At 42.3% G+C, this 13,455-nt stretch overlaps 1 protein-coding gene across 1 annotated transcript in view; it reads left to right on the top strand.

The window, feature by feature from the left end:
* IGFBP7 (insulin like growth factor binding protein 7) overlaps nucleotides 1-13,455 on the top strand; it is a 79,141-nt gene that overhangs the window by 56,599 nt on the left and 9,087 nt on the right. Inside the window, exon 2 of the mRNA XM_063107213.1 lies at nucleotides 9,373-9,482. Coding sequence (XP_062963283.1) covers nucleotides 9,373-9,482 — 110 coding nt within the window. The remainder of the gene's footprint in view (nucleotides 1-9,372; nucleotides 9,483-13,455) is intronic.

The raw sequence follows: 13,455 nt of genomic DNA, 5'->3' as shown, positions 1-13,455 counted from the left end.
GTTCACTCATTCACTGCAGCTGCCAGAGTGAGCTCAACACCTTCCACACCTGAACACGGTTTCACATCCTTCATAGATTTGCTTTACCTAATGCAGGGTCCCTCCAAGGACGACCCAGACAACGTGTACCAGAATCACCTGTGGGTGGGAACCACACCCTGGAGTCAAACACTTGTCAGCACCCCATTTTTTCTTGTGCTAGACCCATACAGGGAAGAGGGAAAGAATAAGAAAACATCATCAAATAAGAGATTTGTTTGCTGGTAACAAATTGCAAGAAGTAACTTTCTGTTTATGCTCCATGGTCAGTTCAAACTTGCTATGATTTTGAGATAGTGCAAGATTCCCAATCATCATAGAAAGACATCTGAATACTATATCTGCTTGAGAGAAAATATAGTAATACACTGTAGGACTTTCTGCATCAAAGATTGGAGCCAAAATGGAGAGTCTCATTAACCCAGAGGTAACTAGGAGTCAGCCAAGAAATGTAATTCACAAGATCTGTGTGCGGTGTCACCAGGAATGGATTGGATTGGATGGTTCACTCTCAGACTGCCCATGCAAATAAGTGGCTGGTGGCTAAGCAATGCCTTAGCAATCCACTTCTCTGCCTCATCAAGAGTGGGGTGGGAATGGGCCAGGTAGTCAGCAGCAAGCAAATGGAATTCCCTCCAGAGAAGCTGCCTGTGGTGGGAGGGAAAGCCAAGGCTTTCTTCCTTCCATACAAAAAAGCCCACATACCTTCCCAGAGCGAAACTGTCAAGTAGGAAGTGTTCGCCTTGGCACCACTGGTCCCCCTATCTATATCCTTTCTCCTCTTCCCATGAGGTTCAGTGCCTCCTCATTGCCCAGGCGATACTTCAAGTTCAGCAAATCTAAGCCCAACTCCATCCTTTCCCCATCTCCAATCCAGTGCCTTCCCCAGATTGATATCCCTGCTTGTTCATGGTGTAGCAGTGTCCTCCAACCTTTTAGACTCACAACCTTTATCTCGTCCCCACTTCCCCGCATTCAATCAGTTACTGGATAGTGTTAGTTCTTCCTGAATAATCTTAGCTCTGCCCTTTTTCTCTGTATTCGCATTGCTACAACTATGATTTAGGCCCTTAATCTCTGACATATCCCAGTCCTACCGCAAAGACCTCCAAAATCATCTCCAGGAATGCCACTTGAATCATGTCATTCCCACACTCAGACACACCCTGGATTGTAAAGTCCCACCTCATCTGCCTTCCACTGTGTCCCCCATACACGAATCTCAGCTCCTCTCCTGTTGTACAGCCCTCTCCACGAGCCAGCCCGGTGTGCTTGCTGGTCCAGGGCAGGCTAGCATTTTCCTGCCTGCACACCACTGCTCAGGTAGGTCCCTGCCTTTCACCTTCTTTGATGAAAGTCCTACTTCTAAAATAAAAAATAATAGCTAATGCTTACTGAATATTTACCCCGTGCCAGGTATCATGCCAATTGCTGTGTCTTGTTTGATCCTTCTGATAGTCTAATGACTTATAATCTAATGACTTAGTTTACTCATCTATTCCACAGATGAAATGAATTCCTGACTCCAAGTTCATGCTCTTAACTCACTATAGTGTATTATCTTCCCAGCATTTTGTTCTCAGTCTAAATGTGCTAAACCTCTACCACCCCACCCCAGTATATTATACCTAGAGAAGAGAAGCCTGTTCTTACACACTTTAATGTTTGAGAGGGCCCCATCATTATAAACTATTAGTTCTTTATTCATTCTAAAGTATAAATTACTAACAGTAGCTACAATAACCAGATTAATTTACCTTAAACTAAAACCCTAAAATTAAATCTGGCCTAAGCTGCATAAGATTCAGCATTTTCTTCTCTCCCCTTGCAGTCCTCCGTTGACACCCTGAGACTGTGTGCTAGGTTCCAATACAAGAGTTCAGCCGCTACATCACCCACCTTGGAAGTTCCCTAAATGACTTGCCTTGGCAGATGACTCTGCTCTTTAATTAGCAATACAGTACTGCTTCCTGCTTCCCCCTGTTTAATATCAGGAAGTTTCCACTTGTTTCATCCCCTTCCCCCTCTTGGCCATAGTGCCTTCCTACTATTCTTTTCCCATTTTGTACTTTTGTTTGTTCCTTTTCCCTTCAATATGTTATCGGAATCCTATCTCAATATAGGGATTTTTGCCAAGTTGTCCGAACTCTTCATCACCATATGTGGTATCTGAGATCTTTCTTAAACCCTTCTTGTCCCCTTATTTGGTATTAATGCATGTGCTCTGTATGAACTATTCCAAGACCCTGCATCATTAAGAATCAAGATGAGTGTTGTTTGCAAATCTACCATAACTTGGAGAAGTCCTTATACTCAACTGTCTTAAGCATGTTAATGAGTACTCAGGGAGAATGATAATGTAAAAAATATAACCCAGCATCATGCAGAAACCCCTTGTTTTTGGTATGAGGATGATTGCTGATCCTTTTCCCCCAGCAGACCTACCCTTTTCCGTGGGATTTTCTTTGAGTGATATATGTTTAAATTAATTTGCATCTCCTGGTAATATACTAATTGGTTGGTGAGTGAGCAGTAGCCGAGAAACATTGGTTGGCAAGAGAAAGTCCAGTGAAAGGTTAAAGATAATCATGATGAAAATCTGCCAGCTGATAAATAAGAGTAGCTATAACACACTTTGGTTAGGTAGCCTGGCAGTGTGTGCACTGGTGCATTTTCAAGACAGTAGCTATCTCTCAGATCTGTTTGGCTAATCACATTATGTTGTTCTGGTGTTGCTCCTTCCCTTTACCCACTGCATACAGTCTGGGTTCTCCCTCCTCCCAATGAATGTAAAAAACACATGACTCCACAGTTCCTGGCTCAGTTGTGACTCCATCAGGACACAGGTATTCTTAATTAGCCCAGCTGGGGGAAGCATTAGAGAACAATGATGCACTAAGTTCTATGGAACTAACTCTGAACCCAACAGGATTTCAGAGAAGAAATAAGTGGGAACTGGAACTATAAAAAAAAAAAAAGTCAAAGGGAGATGAAACTTCAGCCTTAGAACTTCAAATAAAGGGTAGGGCATAGACAAGAGATGAGAGAAGGGAAGACGTTACACGTAGGCAAGTACATCAGCTTAAGCAAAGGTTCAGGAACTGATAATGAGTATGCAGTGATGACTGAGCATGATGACTGGGAGCTGAGTGAGTCTGGGTAGAAGTGAGAAAGACTGGACTGGCAGGGTAAAAACCTGAAGAGATGATGGGGGAAGTGAGGAAGGCAATGAAGCCAAGAATACCCGGTTGTATATGATATTGAAAGACAGAAATTGACTATTGGGGAGAATTTGACTTTTGACCGTTTCTTAAGCTGAAAGGAGTATATTCAGCTTCAAAACATGACCTATCCTGACATCTATAAAGATCTTTTAGATTAAAAATTGGCTAACTAGGTAACAGGTGATACTTTTGTAGGTTCTATTTTTTGCATCTCTAGGATAGTGAACTGTGTTATGAGTCATGCACATTGCACCTAGGTAGGTGAGAAGGTGCATTGGACTGATTTGCAGGGAATGAGAGCTCCAGAGCCAGGCAGTGGGACCTCAGAACTTCATGGGTGTTGAAGATGCCGTATGACTGTGCTCTAGGACACATTCATGATAGGTACGATCACTTCCAAACCCAAAAAGAAGATTTTCAGACCTGCCTGGTCTCTTCTTCTGTAAAAATGGTTAAGTGGCTTGTCCAAGGTCTTTTGGCTACAGACGGTAGACAAGGATTCAGAGCCAAGTGTTCTGTCCCTAAGACCTCTTTTGTCTTTTTTATTTTTTAATAGCAATGTAGAAAGGACATCTGAGGTCATGGCTGGGGAGTGCTTAGAGCTCCGTAAGAGACTAGGAAATTGTTCACATACTTCTTTAACATTATCTCTCCCTGTACTTTTTATAGAATAACAAATTTTAACTCTGTCCTCTATACTACAACTTTATATAAAATCACCTTGAATGAATTGCTGGTCAAATTCAAAATTAATTTTATTTCAAGGTCTTTCTCTCATGACATTTGTGTGTTTTGTGAGAATGGCTCTTCTTAGCCTTTTCAAAACCAAATTGTAACGTTCCTAATTTAAATCCATCCATTCACAATTCTTCCTCTTTTGTATCGTTGGTAATTTCTCAGAAAATAGCTATTTCTAGATCATAATCAAATATTCCTAAAATAATCTGGCAGTCTTTGGGTCCTTTGTCTAGAACTTAATGAAAAGGAGCTAAGGAGCGAGATGCAGACTTAGGTATAGATTCTGCAGGAGACGTCTAATTACTTCTAGGTACTTTTTAGATGACACCGATTCATTAAATAGAATTTTAGTTTGCTTCCAAACTTACAACTTTCTTCTTCCTTCCTACAACTTCATTTAAGATCTGGCTGTCTTTTTTCACTTCATTTTTTCTTTCTTCTCCTCTACTTCCTTTCTCCCTTCTTTCTTCTTCTTCTTTCCCTTTAAGGAAAGATTTAAAAGTAGAGACCATCATCTAAGGTTACTGGGCAAGAATTACAAAAAATAGGGATGCAGGGATAGTAACAAATTGGTAAAGGGCCACAAAAAATTATTCCATTGTGTAATGTCGAATATACTAATCATCCTGATTTGAACATCACGTATTGTACAGAGGTATCAATATTCAACACTATACCCCACAGATATATACAATCAATTATGTTTCAATAAAAAATAAAATAAAATAAATGAAATAGGGGATCAAGAAAATGAACTTAGAGAGTTGAGAAGGATCAAATAAGGTTGAATGAGAATTAACTGAGTTGTGTAAGTTTAAGAGAGGAAAACGGGGTAGCCTCGTTTGGGGACAGTCAACTTAGAAAAATATGGGTGAGGGCCGGCCTGTGGCTCACTCGGGAGAGTGTGGTGCTGACAACACCAAACTGAGGGTTAAGATCCCCTTACCAGCCATCTTTTTTTTAAAAAAAAAAAAAAGAAAAAAGGAAAATATGGGTGGGTTTGAGGTGCGGGGAGACTTGGGGTGGACTTTTCCTTACACCAGCGACCAGGCAGCACTGTGGACAGCTTGATTGCTTTCTGGTGTTGCCCAGGGTGGGAAAGGGGCAGAGGGAGGCAGTGGGCAGTCAGTCATTCTACAGACAGGATGTTTGCTAGACGATGTTTGAGCAGACTGAAGTCCTTACTAGAACGAAAGCAAGAATAAAAAAAATAATTGGACCTATCCTGGTGTTTGTGCCTATACATTTAAAACTTCTCTGATTTGTTTTAAATGGAATCCAAACACTGAGCGTGACTTAGATGGCAATGTTGTTACCTCTGAGCTTCGGAAAATAAGCTCAGAGTAAACTAAAAATTCTTTTGTCCTTAAAAACAGACATGAGTTCTGTGTCTGCCTAGGCCTTCTTGAAAGAAAGGCAGAGTGGAAAGAGAAGTTATTTAGTAAAGAGTCATTGAGCTGAGTGCTCTCCTTAGGTAGAACAGAACCTTCAGAGGGCCGGCCCGTGGCTCACTTGGCAGAGTGTGGTGCTGATAACACCAAGGCCACAGGTTCGGATCCCTTTATAGGGATGGCCCGGCCCATTAGCTCACTTGGGAGAGCGTGGTGCTGACAACACCAAGTCAAGGGTTAAGATCCCCTTACTGGTCATCTTTTTAAAAAAAAAAAAACCTAAAGGCCATTCTGTAGATTAGCACCTTCCAGTTTAGATATTGTTTGTTAAACTTTTCATTGTTAGTGAACCCAGCATTTGTTCCAGGATACTTGAAATAGCCCCAGAGTTTTGTAAATGTCGTGCACAGACTGGTCCTCTCCTCTGCCCTTTCACCCCATCCCCCTAACAGGAGTCAGTGAATAACAGATTTTTGTGGCATGGAAATTTTGTAGAATTGGTAGACTCTTGCAGAATCTGGTAGCAGAACCGACAAAATCATTTATATTTTTAGAATAGTCCAAATGTTGACTCAGCCCATTCACCTAAGGTCTAACATGTATTTCAAGAACTGGGAGAAAGAAAGAGGAACCCACAGCGTGACTTGAAACCCCTGGCGATGGCTCTCAAAGTATTTCCTGGATTCAAAGGTTTTTAAAGAATTATTGCTTCTCCTAGAATGTTTTGCCTCTTGGAATAATAAGCAGATTGGAGGGAGATAGATTATAATAGATTTGCCCTCTATTCAGTGCTTGAATTTCAGCATAATTAATTTCTAAATTATATCATGATTAGTGGTGCCAGGAGAGGCCAATGGTATAGAATAAAGTCCAGAAATAGGCCCACATAACAACAGACTTACCACAAGGGCATTATGAACAATTCAGTAGAAAAGAATTTTCTTTTCAAAAAATGGTGCTAAAGCAATTGGATGTCCTTTTGGGGGGAAAAATGAACCTTGACCTCTACCTCACAATATGCCCAAAAATTAATTCAAGGTGGACCAAAAACCAAAATGTGAAAGGTAAAACCATAAAGCTTGTAGAAGAAAACAGGAGCTCTTTATAGCCTTGTACTAGGCAAAAATCTTTTTAAACAGGACACGAGAAGCACTAACTATAAAAGAAAAAACTTGATACATTGGACTGTATTAAAACTAAGATTACCTATTTAAAAATTATGCCATGGGAAAAAGGCATAGCAAATCTTCAAGATCTCTGACAGAAAATCAGGCTGGAATTCTTCCATGTGCACTCAAGAATCCTTCACCTGACCAAGACTGGCAACTCTGCTACCTGGACTGACTATAGCGAGATGGAGGCAGGTTAAAATAAGTGGATTTTTGTGAGGCTGAAGCACTGAGATCCTCACAATGAAAACATCTTGCATTCCTTGTGTGGTTTGGATATGTGAGCAGCAGCTTTGTTCCTGAGCTCCTTCAAATCTCTGAACACTGGTGTGTTTTTCTCAGAACAATCCCTGGAGATCCCCAGAGCTTTGAAGTCATCCTGCCAAGTCTGTGTGTGGGAAGGAGGACAGAGCAGTAGGGGTCCCTCAGAGAGGTGGAAGAAAGTGGTTCAAAGTCCAGCCAGATCCGGTTATGTGGCGTCCAAGCCCTTGGGGGTCTCAGGGCCCTGGAGGAAAGCTGGGATAGCACGAGGCTCAGATCTTTGCAGGATGCTGTATTGGGGCATCCAGACTAGGAAACGTCTGAGACAGAGCCAGAAACATAAATACAGTACCACTATGCTCACCACATCCACGTTCGCAACAGAAAAGCCTAGACCCCGGCCAAGATATATACTTCCTATTCAAACCTATGGTTTGCAGGGAAGGAAGCATGAAATATATTTAGAGCTTTCAAAACTTTGTTTTGCACATTCTTATGAATGGAAAAAAATACAAATATCCAGAGGGATTAAAAAAAATCAACTTCTAATACTTTAGATGAGTGGGAAAATCTTACATACTGGGGTCATTTCCTTTCTGTTACAAGAAATTAGTGTTCTGGAAATAGCCTGTTGCAAAAGGGGAGATTTCATGTCCTTTGAATGCTGATTATGCCGGCAAACTTTCCAGGCCCAAAGGGGAGGTTGTCCCTTTCCCAGGACTCTGAGGCAAGATGACCCTGCAGTTAGATGTTTTACTAGGCTAGAGACTCCAAGCGTCAGAGCTTTGGAATTCAGAAGGAATAATTAACTCATTCATTCAAGAAGCAGAGCTGATCATTGAGTAAGGGCCACGTTTGGTTCTGGAGTGGCACGCTGTCCCATGCTGGGAAACCAGGCTCCCAGCTCTACGCCCCTTCCAAGTCTTTCTGAAGTTCCCAGTGGCTGAACCCTGGCATTCAGAATTAGCAAAAGTGAAGCGCTAATTAACACCCCCTAAAAAGTAAGTGCCTATGTCTCTTCTGCTGCAGATGTTGGGGAGCCAGCCCCTCAGGGAAAAGGAGCAGTAAGCAAGCACAGGCTCTTGAGTATCTGTGGCTTCAAAAATGTACCGTTTGGCTGAACCAGAAGTCACCCAGCACGATGACTTGCTTCAGCTCCAGGGAATGTGTAAAGGATTGAAGTCCTGAGACTTTCCCATGACATCTCATCTAGGCATCAGTCTCCTCTCACTTGATTAGAATAGGAATCAGCAAGTTTCTTCTGTAAAGGACCAGAGAGTGACTGTTTTAGGCCAAAGTCTCAGCCATGACTGCTCTACCCTGCCGTGACAATATGTAAACAAATGGGTATGGCTGTGTTTCAATAAAACGTTATTTTATGGACAGTGAAATGTGAATTTCTTACAATTTGCACACATCATGAAATATTATCCTTCTTTTAAATTTTTTTTCAACCATTTAAAAATACAAAGACCATTCTTCACTTGCAGGCCATTCAAAAATAGGTGGGTGGTCACATTTGGCCCACGGGCCATTGTTTGGTGACCCCAGAACCAGAGCATCACACCACTTCTGTAGCAAGAAGGATGCACAACCTCAGTGTTGGTTCTGAGTAAAGACCTTCTCACCGAAAGGAGCTAGGATAGAGAAGGGGAAGGATCTGTTCTAGAATTGGGGGGAATAAGAGGTGTCCCTCTGGCCTCTCTCGGGTGGTCCCACACTGGCCAACTCTATTCGGGCAGTGCCTGGAGGGTGCCCCCCCAGTGCCAGTGTCCCCTGCCAGGGACCTGGACACTGAGAACCTTGAGAAAGAGCCCTCTCCTTGGGGACCCTGGTCACACACAATTGGCCAGTCATTTCTCTTCTCTTTCACCTGCTGACTCCTCTGACCTGCACTGGAGACCCTGCCACCATCTTCCTTGACCTCCAGGTCCCTTCTGTTCAAAGGCGCCTCCTTCCAGTCCCCCAGGGCACACGGCATCCCCTGTTTTTCTCTTCATCCCTGCCTGATCACCATTGACTTGTTAACCTTAGATCCTAAGCTTCTTGAGGCAGGGCCTTCCATCTTGTCTGTGTGCTCAGTACATTTTCAAACATCCTCTTCGATTCTTTTTTCTTACATTACCCAAGGAGTGGTTGTTCTTCACCCTCCCTCCCTCCCCCAAATAGAAATACTGGTAAACAAAGGAAGAAAAACATCAAACATTTTGGAACTGAAATATCCCTATATTAATGGAAAAGTCCCAGATAATGCGAAACAGCTGGTAAATTAAAACATTTAACCATGGTTTGGGGGAAAAGAAAATTTTGTTAACAATAAATTTTTCTTCCTGATTGTTTTTGTTTGTTTGTTTAGATTCATGCTTTCCCAGAGTAGAGCTAAAGATCATGCTGGTGGCCGGAAGAAGCCAGTCTGGTGTCTGAAATGCGCTTTAGATAATCCACAGAGGGGAAGGCCTGGGAAACATACTCAAGTATTTACTTCCCAGGGTGCTGGCTAATGTTAAGCACTGTTTAAGAGATGGGTTTGCTTTGTGCTGTCTCTCATAGGTCCTTCCATAGTGACGCCTCCCAAGGACATCTGGAACGTCACTGGTGCCCAGTTGTACTTGAGCTGTGAGGTCATTGGAATCCCAACCCCTGTCCTCATCTGGAACAAGGTCAGTGGCACAGATTTCCAGAAGACATCCTAGACTGACAAGCTTCTCTTGCACTGCACAAAGAATGATAATAACATAAAATCCTCAGCACTGCACAAGGATGGTAATAATGTGAAATCCTCAGCCTGTTCCATTTCCTGCTGCTCTTCAACGGTGAAGCCTATGGCAATCTTACAGACACCTCCTCTGGATCCATTGAATGTTTTTACTGATGTCAAAAACAGTCCCTGCCCAGCTTTTGTTAGCAGTGCCCTAGTAGAGAACCTGAGAAACTGGAAGAATGATCCTGCTGAATGCCCAAAGCCACCCGCTGAGTGAGTGTGCACATGTGGGCGTGGGGACATGTGTGTGTGCCCCCAGTGGAGACGGTATAGCATAGGAGTTAAGAGTGAGTTCCTCTCTTACTGCCCCAAAATGTTTCTCTCCATCTATTTGGCATCATTCTCCTCACATGAGAAAGAAGTCCTCAACATTTAGCTAATCCTTTGGATCCTGTCTACTGGGAGATCTTACTCAAATTCTACTTGGAGGACATGGCTAAGAAGGTAAAGAGAGCAAAGCTCTGTAGCCTTCTCCTGAGAGCACAGGTTATTTTTATCAGATTCCCTAAGTGCTGGAAAATAGGATGAGTGAGTTTTACAGGCAGTGGGAGTGGGATGGCAGGAGCAAGGTGGGAGCAATCCCTCGAGGTGCCAAGGATGTGGGACCCTAAGTTAGGGACAGAGTAGGCCACTCCAGAACAGAGCATTGAAAAGAAACAAGGGAGGAACACCAAAGAAAAAATTTCCTCCTCTCTGAATTTTGCTGAATGCTGCCCCAAGTGGAAAAGCATGATATTCTTTTTCTAAATTAGCTTTGAAATGACCTTCCAAATGGAAAAAAATAGCATGAGTCCCTTAACCAGACTGGCTGGGTTCTCTGTAAACCACGGTTTCTCAGCTTCAGCACCACTGACATTTTGGACCAGATGATTCTTTGTTGTGGTGGTACCTGTGCTTTGGAAGATGTTTAGCAGCATCCCTGGCCTCTCCCTGTTAGATGCCAGTAGCATCCAACCCACAACTCCCACCCACCTGTCATGACAATTAAGAACGTCTCCAGACATTTCCAAACATCCCCAGGTTCAGGGGAATCATCCCCAGACGGAGAACCACTGCTGAAGCCTCAGATCCCTCCTCTGCAAGGTGAAAGTAGCATATAAGTCCTGGAAAGATTAAATAAAGCCAGGACTGACTGGTTAGCTCAGTTGGTTAGAGCACAGCCTTGTAACCCCAAGGTCACAGGTTTGGATCCCTATACCAGCCAGCCACCACCACCCCCCACTCCAAAAAAAGGGTAAATAAAGTAATGCAGGTAAAATCTGGATCCACTGAATGTATTTACTGACCTCAAAAATTGCCTAAATTGTGCTAAATAGTTAGCACTCAGTAGATATCAGCTACTGTTCCTAGAAATTTTTCTCTTCAAGTGGCATTCCCTTTTACAATTATCTTCACATCTGAAGGACACCATATTCTCAGCATGTCTGTAGAAGGGTGTATTAGTACATTTCTCTTGCTTATAACAGAATACCTGAAATTGGGTAATTTATAAAGAAATGAAATTTATTTCTTACAATTTTGAAGGCTGGGAAGTTCAAGGTCCAAGGAATACATCTGATAAGGGCCTTCTTAGTGGGAACTCTCTACAGGGTCCTGTGGCAACCAGGGTGTCACATGGTAAGAATGGGCTGAGCAAGAGAGAGAGTTAAACTCCTTACTTGCTCTCCTTACAAAGTCATCAGAACCACACCCATTACTAAATGAATGAATCAATCCATTCACAAGGGCACAGTCCTCACAATCTAATCTCTTAAAGGCCCCACCTTTCAAATACTATAATCACATTTCCCACCCCTTAGCACTGTTACAATGGGGGTCAAGTCTCCAGTACATGAACTTTTGGGAGACACATTTAACCCATAGCAAAAAGAAAAGAAAACACTCATTTGCCAGATCAAATAATATCTTACAATTATATTGCACATTTACATTTTTCCCTTTTTTTCCCTTTTTACTTTTTTTCCATGTGTTACCTTATTTATTCTCATGACAGCCTGTCCCTCTTTTTTTTTTTTAGTTTTATTTTATTTTGTCAATATACAATGTGGTTGATCATTGCGGCCCATTACCAAAACCTCCCTCCCTCCTCCCACCCAACAACCTCATATCTGTTTGCTTGTCGTATCAACTTCAAGGAATTGTAATTGTTTGTCTTCTTCCCTCCCCCTCCCAGTTTATTTGTGTATTTCTTTATTTATTTTTAGCTCCCACAAATAAGTGAGAACATGTGATATTTCTCTTTCTGTGCCTGACTCGTTTCACTTAATCTAATTCTCTCTAGGTCCATCCACATTTTTGCAAATGGCAGTATTTCATTCTTTTTTATAGCAGAGTAGTATTCCATTGTGTAGACATACCACATTTTCCATATCCACTCATTTGATGATAGACATTTGGGCTGGTTCCAACTCTTAGCTATTGTAAATAGTGCTGCAATGAACATTGGGGAACAGGTATACCTTCGACTTGATGATTCATTTTTGCCCTTTGTATATGTTTTGAATCATTTAGCGTCACAACTATCTCATGAAGCAAAAAAAAAAAAATCATCAAACTCGTGCTATGGAAAAGGAGATTTAGTTTTAAGTAAAAAGGCATAACCAGACATCCCTTTTTAGCTAGTTTACTTCACCAGCAAGCTCTGAGATGAATGATGGTCTCTCGGGATTATTTTGTTTGCTTGTGGTGTAACCAGAGGAGCATATTCTGGAACTCCAGGAGGGATTTGGCTTCTGCCATCAGAACTTTTTCCATTGAAACTTGTGGAAATTCATTTCAAACTAGCTTAGCTAAAATAAGGTGATTCCCACCTCAAGGGCAGCTGGATCCAGGTACATCAGAAATCTGACTCAACTCTTTGTTCTCAATATATTGGTCTCATTTTCCTCTCCTTCAGAAAGGTTGCTCCATAGTGGACAATGATGTCACTGGCAGCTATGAGCTCATATTATTATCACAGCTTAAAGATCCCAGAAGAAAGAAAAGGCTTCCCCTCTCCCTACTGAACTACAAAACTCCCACTGAAGGGCTCTGACCCAGGTGGGGTCACCTGCCAAACTCCGGCTCCCCCATGTGGCCAGAAGGATGCAGCCACTGAAACTGGCACCCCCATGAAATCACCTGGCTTGAGTAAAGTCTGGGTATCAATACCAGAAAATGCCTGGGAATGGGGGTGGGCAGAAACAACACCAGCTATACTATAGCTGTTCGTTACAGCTGAAACTTCGGTTAAAAGGAGCAACAAAATTTCACCTAGCTCCAAGGTCCAGGGTTCAGATCCCCATGCTGGCTGCTGCCAAAGGCAAAACAAAAAGGTCACATGTCTCAAATCCAGTTTAGGCATAGAACTTCTTTTTGGGTAGAAATGAATATTAGAATCATCACTTGTTAAACAGAGAAACTGAGGTTCAAAGAAGACAGCATGTCTTCCTTGCTCAAGGATTCTTAGCAACAGCAGGACCAATGGGACCAGCCTTCTCTCAGGACACTTGAGGCCACAGAGGCAGTTCTTATGGTCGGCACAGCCTGGTGAGGGGTCTGTACATTCCCTACCAGTAGTTATTATCACGCTGGCATTAACAAGTTCCATACCTTTCAGCAAACTCCTAGCCTAGAAAGATTCCAAGGGCAATATTTTGAAATGAGGAGATGAACTGAAATAGCCGTATTTCACTTAACCCTGGCAAATTAGAGATGATGCTTACAGGGAAGGCAGAACACCTAGAATTCCTTCCAAAAATTTGGATGTTTCTGAGATCATGAGACTCTCTATTTAAGTCTTTTCCTGCCTGAACATTTCTTCAAATTAGGAATGTTTCATGACCTCTAAGAGTTTTTTTTTTTTTTTTAATTAAAGATACTGATAGTGTCAT

Source organism: Cynocephalus volans, chromosome 9, assembly GCF_027409185.1.
Source record: "Cynocephalus volans isolate mCynVol1 chromosome 9, mCynVol1.pri, whole genome shotgun sequence".
NCBI lineage: Eukaryota > Metazoa > Chordata > Mammalia > Dermoptera > Cynocephalidae > Cynocephalus > Cynocephalus volans.
The sequence above is the reverse complement of the archived record's forward strand: the minus strand, read 5'-3'. Positions and strand labels throughout refer to the sequence as shown.